At 41.9% G+C, this 19,328-nt stretch overlaps 1 protein-coding gene across 1 annotated transcript; it reads left to right on the top strand.

The window, feature by feature from the left end:
• The first annotated feature begins 2,738 nt into the window (after positions 1-2,738).
• Positions 2,739-6,406, top strand: wfikkn2a (info WAP, follistatin/kazal, immunoglobulin, kunitz and netrin domain containing 2a). Its single transcript, XM_067476823.1, has 3 exons — positions 2,739-3,398; positions 3,766-4,082; positions 4,228-6,406. The coding sequence occupies exons 1-3, from the start codon at positions 3,186-3,188 to the stop codon at positions 5,426-5,428; spliced, it is 1,731 nt and encodes a 576-aa protein (XP_067332924.1). The 5' UTR covers positions 2,739-3,185; the 3' UTR covers positions 5,429-6,406.
• Positions 6,407-19,328: the final 12,922 nt, after the last annotated feature.

Here is a 19,328-nt window from a genome sequence, read left to right as displayed (position 1 = left end):
TGTTCCCTCTCTGATTTAAAGAACATAAACACCACCTATGTTATGCTCATACAGACACACTCGTGTATCTGTGAAATACTGAACCTCTTCAGTAAAATAATTACAATAGTGTTCATGTGGTGAGCAGATGTTCAGACACAGAGGCAGTTTGAAGAGTGCGAATATTACATAATCTGTGCAGAACAGTGCTGAGAAAACCTTGTGTGGATGTGCAATCTAAATATAGAGACAAAGAAGCTTATGACTATCGGGATATATTGCATACATTTTATTAGACATCCATGCACTAGGCTGCCTTTCTAGTGAGTGGCATGTTTCGTTGTGTGTCTAGACTTAGGCTGAGGAATTAGCTTAGCCTCCCGCTGTGGCTGGACGTGTCGCACTCCTTTGTGCAGGATTTAAACACTCATAATGAGCTTAGCATGAACAACTGTAACACCTTCATTGTTTTAAAACGGCTTCCCAGGTTTCATACAGCGGGAGGGGAACCGACGTGGTCAAAAAGCCCTTATGAGCATTTTGGGGATGGTGGCAGAACGTGAGGTTTCGTGGCTTTGCCTTAGTCCATGTGCTTGGATTGTTGTCCTTGATGCAATTAGTGCATGTCTCTGGCAAACGCAAAGGTGCAAAGCAAATATACTGCAGAGCCCCACGGAGATTATTGCTGCAGTTGTTGATACTGTAGATGTTATCCATAAAAGCAGTGGAATGACTCTATTGACTAATTTTGAGTTTGAATAAAGTCACAGTTTGTATCAACACATTACGTGAGTGATTTATCCTTCAGTAGTAATGTTTGGCAAAGCTTATCTGATTGATTTGGAAGAAAAGAAAATATACCCACAATCCTACAAATGTAGTGGGTCAGTTTTGTTTTTCCTAGACAAATGTAGAAGTGCATATAGAGTGTGCTGAGTGACTGAAGGACCCAATGAGTGTTATGCATATTGGGAAATACACTGATTTTCTTTTTGGTGGAGAGAGAGCGATTTAAGACTGCAGAGCTCAGCCTCGTATGCTTTGCTGAGCAGAAAGACAAGGACAACTTGCTTGGCTGGCACATTTCAAGCTCACAAATCAACAGGTTACTTTACTATTTTTTAGGAGCGGTAACTTCTGGGGTTGCCTGGCCCCCTATACTAGGAACATGTGCTGCATATTACATGAGATTGTGACCTGTTTATTAAAATTTCTTACATTTAATACACATGCCCAGCCATGAGTGTCAGGAAGGTTTCACTCATTATGAAATACTGTTATCACTCCAATAAATATCCCCGCAACACATTTCAACTTACGTATTAGTGTAAAATACCTGGTTGTACACATAAAATGGTTAGTTATCCTCGGTTTCTCAGAGAATGAGAGTGCAAATTCAAGGGGCCATATCCAGAAGCATTAGCATGACAGTTTAGCCACAAATGTCCAAACTGCAGGACAACTGTAGTTGATTATCAGTGGGCACATCAGATGAGTTGCAAAGTTGTTTGGAACTGGGCACATGGGGACGGGCTCACAGAGAAGTTCAAAGTCAAGGTCTGTTGGCAGACAATACACATGCTGAAGGCAGATTGTGTGCTGAGGTGCCCTGTGTGGGGTCCTCTGGCCTTATTCGATATGTGTTATGCCCCAAAAGCCCCATGTAGGCTATGCTGGGAATGCAGGATCCTGAGAGAGGGGGGGTAGGTTAGGGTTGGAGGCCCGGAGGGGGGAGAGCGGGTGAGCAGACACTGAAAACAGAGTAATTGAGAGCATGCACATATATGTGAGTGTGTGTGTGTGTGTGTAGGAGCAATGACATGATCATCTGTATTTTAATTTCCTTTGAGGAAATCTTTTTTGTTTACCATATTCATTACTTGTACTTTTCATGTGGATGCAGGTTTTCTGAATCTTACCTATGTTTTCACAGACAGCGGATCAAACGGAGAATGTAGGGTTCAGCCTAGAGAGCACTGGGCCTCTTTGGGCTCAGCATGTGCTCAGCTTGGAAAGCAGAGTCCATAACATCTCTCACACACACACACACAGTCTTATGACTTTAATGCAACACTTTTAGCTTTTAGGCAGTGTAACATTTTGGTCACAACTGTATCTTTCTCTTTTCCTGTTTGTGTTCATCGCTAAAAACGACCACCAGCCAGTTTGTTTTGTTTTGAAACCCCTTGTTCTACAGCACTTCCTGGAACTGGCTGTTGGAGAATAAACCGTTTTTTCACAGCTGGTTTCGAGTTGTCCGTAGAACTTGTAAATATTGTGAAAGTCTGATGGGTCATGAGCCCAATATTATTTCCCCTGTACATTGCAGTGCGCCCTGAATAGCTTCCCATCTGTGCCATGATCACGCTAACAATATTCACATGAAAATGCTCTGAAGAGTATTTGTTGTGCATATTCAGAACATCACAGATATCACAGCGTGGCGCCATCTTCTGGAGACATTTTAATTAGTTAGAGATTCTTTTAGAAATAACTTTCTTCAATCTGTGTAAAAGGACAGTTTATTATTTTAAAACACAGTAGGCAAAGCATAATATGAAATACCACACAATAACCATTAAATAATAAAATAAAAAAAGAATCGATGACTAAACAAATGCAAATGAATAGCTTTTTATGGTCTATTTACTATAATATACCTGCACAACTAGGTATTTAAACGTGTAACTGCACAGTTCCTAAAAGTACACTTTTGCTGAATATCATTGTGCTTTGCGCCGCCTTTGCAAACTAAGGGTTAAGGCATCCAGCGCTTTACGCACAGGTGTCACGCCAGTCCTCTACGAAGCAGCGCCTGCAAACTGGAGCTGAACTTTAAGAACTTTTTTTTTTTCCTTCTTTAATTAAGTCGATCGTAACTGTAACTCAGCTGGGATTTGCTGGCCGGGACTAGACGGGCCACTGTAATTCATGTTGTTGGATCTTGACTGGCCCCGCACACCGCCGCACTAATCTCTTGCTGCTATTAAACGTGGAGCGACCAACCTGGAGAGCTCCTCCACATCGAGACCGGTTCCACACGCTCCGGTTTTGTGCTGGATCCGTTTCCAGAGCTCAGAGAATTAATTGCGCGACAGATTAGAGACTTTTTTTTTCACATCTTCAAGCTCCTTTTTCACTCACTTGCCTCTCGTTGGAGTCGTTTTCTTCCAGACCTTTGGTGTCTGTTCTGTTACGCGCCGGACATGTGGTGGATGCTGTTCCCCAGATGGATTTGGTTTCTTCTGGGACACTGTTATACGATGCTACTTTTTCTGGACAGTTGCCGTGTGACAGCAATGCCCATGTCTGTGGCAAAACTGGTGTACTCTCACGCAGGTCTGTGCCCGAATGACCTGAACCCCAACCTGTGGGTGGATGCTATGAGCACCTGCATGCGCGAGTGTGAAACTGACCAGGTGAGTTCTGCTGCTGTTGACTCAAGTGTATGTCTCTGTAAATACATACATATGACTGAAATTGCTTTAGAAGACTAGTAATCCACCTTTCCTCCGAGAGTTGATGAAATTATAGTGTTAAGAAAAAGTCATGAATTGGGCTTTTCAGTTTGATATAAGAATAATAAAATATTAATTTAGCCCACAAGTTAAATCTCCATTTTACCCTCCTGCATTCTGTTAAAACCAGAAATGTTCCTATTAAGAATATTAAAAGTGGAGTCTAGTGCTTTCTGCTGACCACATACAGCTCAAACATGCATGTTAAAAACCCTTCGATTTAATGCTGGTACGTGGTGCAAAAGTTTGGTTTCTGTTCCAACTTTAGGACTGTGAGATGTTCGAGAAGTGCTGCCCTAATGTATGTGGTAACAGGAGCTGTGTGGCAGCACGCTACATAGGTGTCAAGGGCAACAAGGGCCCCATTGGAATGCCAAAGGGGGCCACCTGCGACAAGTTCATGTGCTCCCAACAAGGGTCCGAGTGTGACATCTGGGACGGCCAGCCTGTTTGTAAGTGCCGAGACCGCTGCGAGAGGGAACCCCATTTCACATGTGCCTCTGATGGAATGACGTATTATAACAAGTGCTACATGGATGCAGAGGCCTGCTCCAAGGGTATCTCTATCTCTGAGGTCACCTGCAGGTAACATGTTAAGTATTTTAGAAAACTTCTTTTTGTTTCTGTGAGATGAGGTATAATTACTTTGGTTCGTGTTCTCAACAAACAATGTGCGAGTATAGCCTGTCCTGGCTCTGATTAATTTCTTTCCTGATCAAACTACTTACAGGTACCACCTGACATGGCCGAACACCAGCCCAATCCCTGCAGAAACCACCCTACATCCAACCACGGCTCTCCAGACCACCCTTCCAGCTGATATCCAGCTGCCCACTATACACAGCGGCCCTACCCAACAGGCTGTGTTTGTTGGAGAGACAGCCAGCTTCCTGTGCGAGGTGTCTGGGAAGCCTAGTCCAGAAGTCACCTGGGAGAAACAGCTCAAGGGTAAAGAGAACACCGTTATGAGACCAAATCACGTCAGAGGGAACCTGGTGGTCACCAACATCGGCCAGCTGGTCATTTACAATGCACAGCTTCAGGATGCGGGCATCTATACATGCACAGCCAAAAATATTGGGGGAAGTGTGTCGTCACACTTTCCATTAGTGGTAATCCAAAAAGAAGTAAAAGGAAAGAGTGCAGAGGGGAATAGTACCAACATGCCTTTTCCAGCTGAAGAGTGCCTTAAGAGCCCAGACACAGATGACTGTGGAGAAGAGAGCATGAGCTGGTACTATGAACCAAAGAGGAACAATTGCTTCACGTTCACCTACAGTCAGTGCAATAAAAACCAGAACCATTTTGATACCTACGAAGCCTGCATGCTGTCATGTGGCGGTGAGCTAGCAGCTCCCTGTAGCCTACCGAGCCTCCAAGGTCCTTGCAAGGCCTATGAGCCCCGCTGGGCGTACAGCAGCAGCCTCAAAAAGTGCCAGTCCTTTGTCTACGGAGGCTGCGGTGGCAACGAAAACAACTTTGAGTCCAAGGAGGCCTGTGAAGAGATGTGCCCTTTTCCAAAGTACAACAATTGTAAGATGTGTAAACCTCAAGGCAAGATGGTCACCAGCTTTTGCCGGAGCGACTTTGTCATCCTGGGGCGTGTGACGGAGCTGACAGAGGAGCAAGAGTCAGGCCATGCTTTGGTGACAGTGGAGGAGATCCTGAAGGATGAGAAGATGGGCCTGAGGTTCTTTGGCAAAGAGCCTCTGGAGGTGACTCTCCTGAACATGGACTGGAACTGCCCCTGCCCCAATATCACCGTAGCCGACGGACAGCTCATTATCATGGGAGATGTTCACAACGGGATGGCCATCCTGCAGCCCGACAGCTTCGTGGGCTCGCCCAGCACCCGCAGAATCAGGAAGCTTCGCGAGCTTGTTCAGAAGAAAACCTGCGATTTCCTAAAACACTTCCCTGCCACCCAGTAGAGTCTTTTACAGTCTCACATGCATTGAAAGTATTTTTTTTTTGTTTTCGCATTCCAACATCCAGTGACCTCATCAGTCTGACTGACTGCCAGTAAACACAAATTTAGGAACGTCTTCATAATATTGGAGCATCTGTTGCTCATTTCAGAGGTTTTTATTTACGTGTTTCGTTATTCTCAGTAAGTCTTAAATATCTCTTAATCATTGCTTATAATAATTGTTGTTGTCAGTTGTTCCCTGTCCTGATTTCTTCACAGATGTCCCCATATTTTTAAGTAAGAATCGAGCTTAGACTGTTTTGCTGTCAACACCTGGTACACAGTTTGGAAAAGGCAAGTAGAATAGCAATAGTCACAAGCATGTACTCTGTACAAAGTATTTAATCTGCTGTGTTTAATGACATTATATTTTTTCTCTTGCATACACTAATATCATTTTTTACTGATAGGTTTTATATAATTGGATCATTTGCCTTATGTTTTGTGGAACCTGTCCTGAGCCCTTGAGCTCACAATAATGCAATGTGAAGCCTCAGTGTATCTGCCAGAATCAAATAAGCTCTTTGTTTCCATTTTGTGTGGAATCGATTTTGATAAGCTTTAATTTACAATGCAGAATACGTACATGTACCTCTTTACTCATATTTATTATAGGGCTATGGCCATGTTTATTAAAACTTTTATGGAATATTGGCATAATGAAAGAAATAAAGATGATTTAGACAATATTAGTTGTCTCAATAATGCTTTTCTGTTCGCTGTGCTAAAGACAAACTACTCAACACGCTCTCAGCTTATCAAAAAAGTCACGCGGGCGGTAGATGCAGTCCTCTGTAGCTGACATCCGACCGTCCATGTTTTCCCCCCTCCACTTGTAGGACCTAGTCTGGCATTAAAATTTGAAGCAGGTCACATTCCAGCCCAGCTGTGGTCGCCTGCGGAGCTGCGTGTTGTGTTGTGTCTGGGTCTGGGGCCCTCGCATAGCACACACCCCACCGGCCATCTATTGGCCTTGTGCGGCCCCTTTCATGTTCAAGAGGCCGGTGTGAAGGGGAAGAGGGGAAGGATGTTGGCTGATCGTCTCTCTCTTTCCTTCACTCCGTCGGACACATCTGTGTCAAAGGGGCACAATAGACAAAAGAGGTTGGAATGAAAAAAAGATTTAAAAAGTCAAGAAGGAATAAGGGAATGACTTGGATGCCTGGTATGCCTGAAATGAACCAAGCGTAGAGCTTATCTTCATAGATTTTCATTCAGAGTTTCTGGTTGGCGTGAAAGAAATTAATAAACTGAAAAGAAACGACTCAATAAACACAAGTACTGTGGGATACCTAAGGAAGACCACCAGGACATACAGGAAACAAAGCATAAGGAGCCAACTAATCACAGGTTTAGTGTTTTTTCCCTTCCCCCCCTGCCCTTATATCCCCTTCTTTAACCCCATTCCTCAGCCCTCCTCTTCAACTGTCCGCCTGACAGCCAGCCAGCAGGCTGTGGGCGGCGACCTCTGACCCTGCTAATGAAAAAGAGGCCACCAAGGAAAAGGCCACTTTCATTAGAGCTGCTGACATGTGTTAAGTGACTGGCTGAGCTCCAGACCAGTTCCACACAGCCCCCCTTGATGCCCTACACATCACAGCCGGCTGCTCATTTCAGTATCAACTTCACGTAGAGACCACCAGCCAGACAGACCAGAATAATAAGCCAGACAGCCGCAGGTACAAAAGGCAGGGGTGGGGGGTGTTCAATGCCCTCAGTGACACAGTATCAAGGAAATAGTTGATGGTGCTCAGGAGGGATGGTCAGCTTTCAAGTCTGTCTTTCAGGATATGAAATACACAAAAGCCCTCAAATCTATTTTGGACCATTTTATTTATTTTGTTTCTGAATTTCAAGACAGCATACAACAAGACAAACGTATATTCTGTCAATCGATACTGATGCACTGTGTGTGTGTGTGTGTGTGTGGCATTGGCCTGAAGAAAGAGCAAAGAATAAATTAAGACATAAAAAAAGATAAAGAGATATCCAAAGAGAATGGAACAGAGGGACCATGCTCCACTCTACATGCAGATAAGATGTTCTGTGTACATGTTACATACAGTAAGTACTAATAAATGTTTTTAGATCCTGTAGGAAGAATGACAAAATGTCAAAACAAATCTTAGCACTCAGACTTTTTAGAAGTTGTGTCGTAATTGTTTTTGTTTTATTTGGCTTGATTAAGTACCGGGACTGTTTGTAGGACTGAACATGAAAAGAAAAAAGGAAACTACATTTCTGGTTGTTGTGCAGTGATTGATGATGTCCACTGGGTGGCAGAACAGTACTTAACAAAGTTGGTGACTAGAGAGAGATTACAAGGGAACGAGAATACACCAAACACAACGTTCCTCTTAACAAGTGATTTACAAGTATTAGAGTTCACAACTAATAATTAATTATTATTTCTAAAACAATATTCTGCATATGAAGTACAAAAAACATTTTGAACGCAGTTGCATGTTTCAGAAAAGATGTAGACATGAAGGTCACTATCTCATATAAATACAGTGAGTAAAAGACTGCACGAAAGACTCAAGAAAATCATATCTTAATATTTGCAGCTTGAAGAATATACAAAAGTGTATAAGTAGTTAAAGGGATGATTGTGTGTAGTGGACAGTGTGCAGTGCTCAAAGTATATTTTCTTACAGTTTCTTGGAAACTGTACACACACACACACACACACGCACAGTCATTTGCCCTGTGAATACCTCCACAAGCAGTCAGCCAGATGGCCTGGTAAATTGTGCCCGGGATGTGTGCGAGCACTTGATGTGTGCAACTACACACACACACACAGATGCAGTCACACAGTGTCAACAGCAGCTCTCCAGAGCACAGCTGGTCTGTGTGCCGAGTTAGAATAAAAGTTTCCCAGATGGGAAAAGAGGGAGAGGGACGGAAAGACAAAGCCATAAATTATAAATATAAAATGTGAAATACCAGTACACTATATTCACATTCTATTAACCCATGCATGAATGCACACACACACACACACACACACACACAAGCAAACACAAAAGCAGTGAATTAATGATGTTGGCACTTGGTGAGCATTAGAAGGTTTACACTAACGTACAAGCTTGACTTACTATCAGTTTATTGTAGTTCTCATGTAGTTGATTATTTCAGACAGGTGAAGGAGGGTGAAAGCTGAAAACAAGGTCTGAGCGGTCAACAACATGGCAATGTGTGAAAGACAAGAAGAGGAAATGGACAAAGTGCGGAGCAGAGGAGAGACAAATCAAGAGAAAAACTGAATGTTGGAATGAAAACAGATAAAAAAGGGGGGAAGGGGTCAGGAAAGGTAAATAGACTGCAAAAAAAGGAAGAGAGTACACAGAAAGGACATGAAAGGGGATGAGACGAGTGAATGATCAGGCAGAAAGGTCAACGTAGCATATGGAGGGTGTAAATTGTCCAGAACATAAAACTGCTGTTGTCGACTCCGGGGGATACTTTTCCCCCCTTTTCTTTCTGCTTTCTAAAAATAGCTCCAGCTCAATGTAGGACACTGTTACCTCGCACATCTCTTTGCTGTAACCAAATCTAGTTTGATACGTATAGAAAAATTCAAATGCAGCATATTGACATGGATTTAAGCAACTGACAAGGAGATCAGTGCAGCAATAAAGCACAAAAAAAAAAAAAGGTACACATATATATGATTTTTATGTGTGTGTGTTTGTGTGTGTGTTTTGGTGCATACACACATGCATACACTTACTGTGACGCATAAAAAACAGTGTGCATGAAATTAAACATTGCATTGGAACTACTTTCCCTAAAATATACCTGAGCCATTCAGTTGGTAAATTTAGACTAGAAGCAGTGCATGCAGGGAGACTGCAAAACGAGATGTCACTCTGCCAGCCTGGTTTTGATTCATGCCACACACTCACTGATGCACACATTTAGAAATTAATTTAGAAATATAATGCAAAGTGGAAAGTGTTAGTGTGTGTGGCCTGCATGTGCAACTTGGTGAGCTGAGAGAAACAAGCAGATATATAGATTTTCATTACAATCTAAGCTTCTTAAATGAGGATGATCAAGAGACAAAGAATATAAATATGAATGAAACTGACAACAGAGACAGTAAAAAAGGCAGTGTGTGTGTGTGTGTGTGTGTGTGTGTGTGTGTGTGTGTGTGTGTGTGTGTGTGTGTGTGTGTGTGAGAGGGCATTATGGGGTTAACGGGAGATGCCTGGGACAAAATGTTCCAATCCCAAACTTTGGGACTCACATTGTTTCACATCTGGGACGAGGACAGTCTTCTTAACATGAGACAGCAACATGGCAGAGCATATCAGCTGGATTTCATAAGGGATAATATTTGTCAATCTGTATTGTCTTTAACTAGACGTAAAAAAAATAAATAAATAAATCAAGTCCTCTGAGAGAAGAAGGAAAGGAAACGTGAAATGTCAGTGCCTCCTCTGTGAGTGTTGTAAAATGAGAGCGATAATGTGGAATCGACCTTCTCACCTCGAAAGGTTCAGTATTAGAGAGGATTGCAAATGAGCTAATAACGACATTCCTCAACAGCTTATGCTGGTTAACACGAAAACATACACACATTACAACACTCACTATTACAATCACTTTATTTGCCAAAAGTCATCGTGGGCCCTCGGGCATCACGTGAGCTGCAGTTCTGAATGTGGCCAGTGAGACAAAAAACAAACAAACCAAGGCCTTTGCAGCTCTGTTCCTGGAGGCTCAACACACAAACACACACACACACACACACAATGGCACTTGTTGTCCTGTCCCTGCTCCGGTCCATCACACAAATATGTCATATGTGCTTACAGACACACATACTGTACGGTAGTAAGGTCCAGCAGAGGAGCCCAAAGTCCTGCTGCAGTTGCTGCAGTCATCCAGCTGTAGTGCTCAGGATATTGCAGCTGAGCTGTGCTCTCAGTACTGGGTTCACATCTTCGCCTGGATGAATAAGCTTCTTGTCAATAGTCTCATCAAGTGTTTGGTTGCACAGACAAACATCCCAGTGTGCATCCCACATCTGTTTGTTTATTGTTTCAGTTTTTAGTAATTCTTAGCTTCAGCGCCTTGAAACAATACTATTATTCAATAATTATAATGTTGGTCATTTTTCTATTTTTTGATGGCCATGTTTTGGTAATATCTCACCACAAAAGTCTAAACTATACTTATTTTAATATGTCGCCTTATAATAAGAAACTAAAACTATAACAGAAATTGTTTGTAAAATTGATTGTTCAAATCTCCAGCTTTTACATATTTCCATATTAATTAACACTGTCCACCATAGGTTGTATTGTCCTTATATCTGATCTTTAAGTTCTCAGGCAACATGTGTCCCCTTGTGTCCCCTTTTTGTTCCCTTGCTTGTACAAGGGAACAAAATTGTAACTGTTATTTGTTCAATGGAGTAATGAACAAAAACAACACCGTGGACAAAAATATCTCTGTAAACCCTGAACCCCCAGCAATTGCAAAGCTTATCGTGTCGCTCAAAGTTATTGTTAACTCTGCTGAAATTACTGTCAATACTGTGCTATTAGTAATGCAAATGTCATAGCTCATGTTACAAGTGTCAACACTAGATGGCGCATGCAGTCGTATTGGAAGCATCAGGTTGGTTGGCCAGGACTTTGCTAACATTGTATTTCAAAGTCACAGCGGACACTTAACATGCTGTGAGATACAAACAGTCTTTAAACCCTCACAGTTTAATTTACAGTTGGCCAAATAAAAATATCATTCATTAGCCGCCGGGGTCTGTTTGTTGTTGTTCATGCAGAAAATATACCAGGTCTTTCTTCACTGCCACAGACCAGATGTCTACGGAGCCTCTGTAAATAGCCTTTTTTCTGCTTATAGTGTCCCCCGCCACCCTTGCTGTGGTACCGGAGGGGCCAATGGATGCAAATCTTTGCTGAAATGCTGTAGAGCTGTACAGACGCTGGAGGGAGTGCCAGACTACTAACAACCACAATGAGTGATCCACAGGGATGTTTCATGTCTGAGCTTTTCCTGAGAGGTCAGTTTAAATGTTTTCCTTAATACGGACAAGCACAGATTGAAGCATTTGTGATGCTGAATGAGCAAACTTGAAGGACGCTTATTACTTTAATGACATGAGAAGGATGCAAGAAACATATCCTTTGTTTAATTCTGTTCTTAAATGTCCACTTCATCACTTCTTCCTGATTGTTATCATTATAGCCTTTGCAGCATGTGACTAATGTTGGCACTTACGTAAGAGGTCGCTCACTGAGACCCTACTTTAGCACAGGGTGGCCACAGGGCAGCTGAGAAATGCGCACATCAGATAGTTTCCTTTGAAAGTCATAGCCTCATGAAGACCTTTCCACAAATAGAGTTAATGCGTAGAGTACAGTTAATCTTAAACATACATTACTTTAATCAGATTTTATACTGACAATTTTTCACATGTGACTTGTTGATCATAAAGAGCCCTACAAGGTTTTCATGTTACATTGGGACAAGTTTACAGTGAACATGGAGCTACATGCAGAAAATGTTAAGTCCTTTCAAACATATAATAGAACATAAGACTGACCCTATTTCAAGAGAAGAATTATGTAATTGTTCAGGTCTTGAAACAGAGGAAAACGTCTAGGCCTTTCAGACTGAAGACGCAGTCTAACTATTTTAGGACTGCAGTCGGGTTCTCCACAGTATGTGCGTCTCTTCTGTGTGAGAGCGTATGAATATTAATCAATGCTTTTATCATTTGTTATGGAAAGGCACCCGCTGTGGGTTTGAATGGCAGGAAAAGCATAAACCTGTTTTTTTCCTTTGCACCATTACCATATGAGTCAAACACATTTCTCGCAGAAAGAGAACAGAAGATGTCCTCAGCTGCACCACTTGTTTAAACATAAAAGCTGCTGTGTGGACGGGAGGCTGGGCTGCACAGGGGTGAATAATTTGGGCTTTCAGATTTTTGCAGAGAGGGGATGATTAGTAACCAACAGGTAAAAAGCAAGACAAATTATTTTTTTTACAGATGGATGTTTGTGAAGCAGGACTGTCTGTGGGTGTGTGTTTACTGTTGTTTACTTAACATCTATGTGAGGTGGCTGATAGGTAAACGCCACTAAGTCGGCTGCAACTGAAATCCTCACGTGCAGATCACATCTAATCAAGGCTTGTGTGCTTGTGCACTTCTGTGTGTGTGTGTGTGTGTGTGTGTGTGCGCGCGGGCATTTGTGTGAGGCAGATCCCATGACGTCATGCTTACATCTTGAACAGCTTACAGGTGTCAGTGTGTAGCAAACATCCAAATCACATGGTGCTTGACCTCTGACCTCTGCTGCACCCTGGAAGTGTGTGTGTGTTTGTGTGTGTTCAGGTAAGAGAAAGTGAGACACCCAGCCCATCCTGACAACCACAAGACATGGAAAGAAAACTAAAGAGAATATAAAAACAGATTGAATAAAACAATAAGCCAAGACAAATAGAATATGTGATTTTTTTTTTACCACTGCAAGATGAAGCAGCGCTGACAGTTGCTAATGTTGTCCCATAGTGGACATCATCTGCCAAATCACTATTAATGGGGCTGCTTAAACAGACCACAGGAGGCCAGAGGGAAATCACATTGAAAGTTTGCCCGGGGATGTCAGCACTCCTTATCTGTTGCTATGACAACTGGACATCTTGATGAAGTGGAGTGAAAAAGTTGTATAATCCATAAACGCATGAGTAATATTGAAGCAGTTATAAACAATGACCATCACAACCTCCTATTTCTTAACCTGTCAAGCACGACTTCATGAATGTCATTTCCTTGTTGTTCTCATTCTCTCATGCTCTTATAAATACATCCAATCACAGCCATGTTTACCACGGCCTAATCATTCACTTCAGTAAAGCTTTAGTTTACAGATTCAGCATTTTCCAGATAATTTCCTGCAAGCGTTTCTGGCATTTAGTTGTTCATTTTCAGGAAATCTGCCACAAACTACATATGTGATTGAGAGGGGAGTCATTAATAACCAGCTTTTGGATTTATGTTTTAATAAGAAACTCTTAGCCAGACAAGTGAAAATAGCCCCTAAACAGACATGGATATCGAGGTTCCAAGAAAGACTAAGCATGATTATTTTGCTAAGAGATTTCTTTACACGACGTGTGTCCTTTGTTACAGGCAAAACCTGATAGCAGCTACCTTTTAGAAAAGTATGAGGACATTTTCCAGGGAACTACCTGGAATATATGGGACCTGTAAAGTGTTACCTTTACTTTGACAAAATTGTCATCCTGGCAGAAATAACCTTCCATTCGAGGACTGTTGTGTGCTACATAAACGACCATGAAACCATCTCTTATGTACCAGGCGTGCTCTACAATCCAGCCTAACATGGATTCATTTGATTGTCGTGTATTGTGACTCATTACCTCATATAAAAGCAGATCACACCTTTGGCTCCCACACTTTAAAAAATGTGTGCGTGTCAATCCCTTGGTATTGCCAGGTAATACTGAAGGATTTTGTCCTCAATGATGCCTGAAACATTCTCCTGTTTGGCGTTTGTTGTATATCATATCTTTTCTAATGTCTGCTCAGAGCCTGAATCATCTTCCTGAGCAGCCATTAGTTCCCACCTCCTGCTATAGTCCACTTTGACGTGCAAAAACAACGGTGCTTAAGCGTTGCTGTATATTTTTCTTGGGTGTGTGATTTGTATTTGTGTATAGCACTTATGGGTGCACAGCAGCAGATGGCATGTGCTGTCATCTGCTGGAGCTTCTACATCTCAGCGTGTCAAACAAACACATACTAGCACATGCAAATGCACACACACATGGGGAATCTATGGTTGTCTTGGTTATTGCCATTGGACAGAAATTAGCTAAAAATATTGTAGCACTTTTACTGCTAGTAGCTAAGCAGTTACAACACTGAAAGCATCTAGTGTATGTCTGCATATTTTATATGTAACTTAAAACTATGCAACATATTCTGCTTTTATGGATGTGCTTCTGTAATTCTGCTTTCACCTAATTATAGCAGGAATATTCTTGTACTTTTTCCAGCCATTTGTGTGTAAGGCTGTAGTGACAGGTGCAGGGTGTCTTATTGGGTTCATGAGTCAGTCTGTCTGTCTGTCACACTGTTTTCAAAGTGGAAAAATGGGGTGGGGGGGCTCAGGGGGGTGTAACCTTTTTAACTACACTGCCTTCATTTGATGGTTCTTATGTAATAGAAAAAAACATACACAGATGCTTGAGGAAATATATGCACACACCCTACACACCCCACTCACGTAGAACAAACACACAAATGCACATCTCCCGGGCTCCTCCGCCCCCTCATTCACCTGTGAGACAGACTTGAAAAACACACACTTTTACAAAAACTCACACGTTATTGTGGATTGTTGCTCTGGTGCTGCTTTCAGTCCACCCCCACAGCACCAGGATTAATTGCGACACACACCAGTGAATCCATGAAATCGTGGCAGCCTTGCTGGACTATTTGCAGTTGCTGCTGTAAGTTTAGCATATGGGTTGCATATAGATTATGACATATATGTTGTATATAGATCAACAATAAACAACAGTGAAATCAATGATGGCTGACACAAGCCATGTCACATTATGTCGAGTTAAAAGATAATCTAGATTCCAGAAGACGGAGAAACAAAGTATCTTTCAGGCGCAGCAATAGCTGATTAGGCGGCACTTTTACCTAATCGGTACGAGTTGTTACGAGTTAAAAACCTCTCTCTCTCTTCCTGCCCCTCTGCCACACATCCATTGTAATGCAGCACAGGGCACTCCACACATGGCCTTGACAAAGGCTTCTTGTACTCTAGTAGACCTTGGGCTGGGAGCAAAAATCTGTGACCTCACTCATTGCTTTCATTGCATGGCCAGAAACACACAAACACGTATATACTCCTGAGGGAAAGCACACGGAGGTGGATGCCTCGAGGGAAAAAGAAGGCATCCGCTGAGATATAATAAAGTTCTATTTACAAACATGAGCTCACGGCCACCAAGACACACACACACACACACACACACATGAGCTCACTGTGCCCAGCTTTTCACAATGCTAATGGCCTTGGTGCTATGGAAGCACAGAGCAATAAACACAATGCCAGCCCACACAGCGTGTGAGTGAGTAGACTCTGAATAGCTCTGTGCATGTGTGTGTGTTTGCAAAGGAGTTTCCAAGTTTCTAGAAAAGGCCATGTTTCAATATGGTTTTGTGGGGACCTGGCTCAACTGCAAACTCACTGTGCCTCACTGCAAATGATTCTGTCTTTGTATTTATTTGTTGTATCGCCTACTGTAGTGAGCTATGATCATCTAATAAAATGTCTTTCACTACATAAACAAATTGGTCCACATAAAAATGCCTCAGCTGCTGTGTGATAGATTACTGCTTGTTCATATAATGCCTCCCTTATAATTTTGACTTTAATAGTTTACATTTTTATAAATAAATGGTTTTATTATATCTTACCTACTGAGCTAATATTCAGTCTTGAGGTTACTTTGTGTTTAGTCCAAATTAGCCTTTATTTAATACAAATATTTAAAGTACCAAACTTATGGTCTGGTCAACGAAGATGTATTTTAGTTTTTAGTCTCTATTGATGAACATTTCCATGTCAAAAACAAAACTCTTACTCTTCTTCCATCTCTATATTGGCAAACAAAATGATCCATTACTGCCACGATTAGGTGGTGGGTGTACATTAGCTAACTGTCTAGGTGACTCATTAGATTAATTGATTCCTCTCCGCATATCTTCTGGTTTCTCTACAATTATCAAATTAGAAACATGATGGCAACCTGTGTTTTCACTGCAGAAAATTTCATTCAAGCTTTGTTTACAACTGGGAAATTATGTTTCAAACTGTGTTTCAGTTTATCCAGACTGGTGTAGACATGACTTTAGTTGCCAGACACCACATCCACTGCCCATATAGTGACATGTAAAGCAGCTGTGCTGGCAACTGTTAGTGTAATAAGCAGAGAGGAGAACACAACAGGACCTCAGCAGTATTGCCACACTGGATCTGTGTGTGTGTGAGAGAGAGAGAGAGAAAGAGAGCGAGAGAAGCAGAGCCTGCTGAGCCAGGTCTCTCATTATGTGGGATGTAATCTGAGCTTTCGGGCCCTGGACCGGCCCTCTGACTGCACTGAATGGGGGTCGAGCACCGGCCCCAACTGTCTTTCCTGTGCTTTCACTCTGCTTAGCTCGGCAACTCTGATTATAAAGTGAGAGGATGGGGTGGGGGAGTAGTGGGGGTTTGGGTGGACCTGGGGTGGTGAAGGTTAGGGTTGGCGACCTCCAGTTTTTTGGGTTGTCTGAGCCTGTCATGCTGAGCTAGATAATTAAGTGAGATAGAGTTTGCAATTAGTGGTCTTATCTGCATATGCAGCACAAAAACACAGAAAAATTCTGAGTGTAAAACTATATTCAATATTCATTCCAGTTATACGTTTCTATTAATTATTTCTGTCATTAGGGATACATTTCAATGAAATCACTACTACAACATGTTCACTTTTATTTTATAATATATATATATATATTTATTTATTTTGTGTGTGTGTGTGTGTGTGTGTGTGTGTGTGTGTGTGTGTGTGTGTGTGTGTGTGTGTGTGTGTGTGTGTGTGTGTGTGTGTGTGTGTGTAATACTGAAGTCAACCTACCACAGCACAAGAGCACAGATAACCTTGGGTCACCTCAGACTAAATGACCGCTTCTGCAGCACAGAGATGATTAATGCCCACCTTCGGTATCTCATGCACAAGCACGTTCCAAGTTATGTTTAGGGTATGTGTTGTAAAAGTGGCAACCTTGTCCCACAGAGCTAATGAGGCCTATAGTGACCAGCGTCCCATGGCTCTGTCTGTACCTGATACCGGGGCATTAGCTAAATACAGTATACACCATCCATTTCTGTACATATCCATCATGGACTGGGGTTTTACATTTAACTCATAACCACTCTTTAAACACTAAAATCAACTGACTGATCCATATTTTTAAAAAGAACACCATCTTTCATGCCAATGCAAAGTTTTGCCTAACAAAACCCTTTTAATTGCTGGAAAAGAAAAGGTGAAAAACTCATAAGGTGACCCTTTTTTTCTCAGTAGCAAAAGTGGGTCTCTCAAAAGTGGGAATATGGAATGAGTGCAGCGATAGGCTGTGTGTTTTTGTGTGAAATGCCATACGTATGTGAGTTTCCCCCAGGGGGGCTCTCTGCCTACCTTTATCTGCTCCTGTGTTTACTTTCCATCGGTTGTAATTGGAGGAGTGACTCAGTTTGGTGCTCTCTGGGGAGCAAATTATTAATTTGTAGCCACTTCCACCAGACTGCAGTTCCAGGAGAAAACAGATGCAAAAAGAGGAAAGTAAAAGACTTTGGGCAAGTTTGTGAGTATTGCATTGTTATATAGATCATTTTACTTTTTTCATAGCAATTGCTAAAATAAGACCTTATATGCAGTCTAATAGGAATATTCCTTCGATCTTTTCAGCTCTCTTGTCTTCAGCTGCTTTCCTCCCTTGTTCTGTATTCTACCTTTGTGTCTGAGCGTGTGCACTAGAGTGAGGAGGGTGGCAGTTGGCAGCCCACAGCGTTTGAGAGTCAGCTGAATCATTTGGCACAGCATGTCATTTGAGAAAGAGGCAGAAGGCAAGAAAGTGGTGAGGCTCATGACAGAGGCCACAGAGTGAATAGTGGCTAAGTGGGGGAGGTGGTGAAATATGTGTTGTCAAAAATCTGATGGGTGTAGCAGGTGCTAGTATTGAGTCACTAACTACTCTTGAGAAACAAGGTTATTAGAAGACATTATGGATAAGGCCAGATGCTTAAGATCTCATGTACATGCTGCCGGCCCATAATTTGATTTTTACATTTTAGATGTGTATGTATTACTTTTCTCCAAAACACAGTTGTTAAAATAAAACCAAAATATTTGCCTATACTGCTATGTTTAGGGTTTAGGCACAAAACAGAAAAAAAAAAATACAAAGGGGAGCTGCTGCATTCTGCCAATTGTCCACAGACTAAAAAGGAGGACTTAACCACACCGTTAAGACTAAACCCAATGAGTGACAAGAACATATATTTGAGCCTCAAATTTTATTGTTTTGATAATGAAAATGTTATTGTTTGACACAAAGAAGTTAAAAATATACACTTGTGCAGAAGACCTTTAGGACTGGGGTTATACAAACCCATTATTTCTGACAAGTTAATTACACTACAAACCCATGTCCATCCTCCCCCTCTGACGTGCAAAAGCCACACTAAGCAAACAAAGAACTAGTCCTGATGAAAGCTGACTAACATCCCTTCACGTTGCCTTCTGGCAGAAAAGGGGCACTTGAACGGTGTCGCACACAGGCAGCATCCGGGTGGGGTTACATGAGGCTATATTCGCACCAGGAATATTCTGAAAGTGTGGTAAACAAAACTCATTCATCGCTTTGTCTTGTTTGCCCCATAAGCTTTAATACAGTGCTGCTGTTGGCTCCTATAGTACAACCTTTAACTCCCTACCAATCCTGTCAGTACTTTGAGAAATGCAATTACTACTGTACATGCTGTATACTTTATACTGATTTTAAATGCATTGCACCAGTATCGGCTAATAGTTTACATTTGCTCTATAGCCCCATCATACAATATTGAAACCCCATCTAAAAAAACACTTTTTGGCGTCGTCTATGCCACCAAGACTACAGCTATTTTTGTATGCATCATGTTCAATGTCTGAATGAGGAAATCACTCCACAGCGTGCCAACGGTCCATCCATTTATAGAGGGAACGCACAAGATGGGACTGCAGTTGTCCAA

Source organism: Channa argus, chromosome 15 (assembly GCF_033026475.1).
Source record: "Channa argus isolate prfri chromosome 15, Channa argus male v1.0, whole genome shotgun sequence".
NCBI lineage: Eukaryota > Metazoa > Chordata > Actinopteri > Anabantiformes > Channidae > Channa > Channa argus.
The sequence above is the reverse complement of the archived record's forward strand: the minus strand, read 5'-3'. Positions and strand labels throughout refer to the sequence as shown.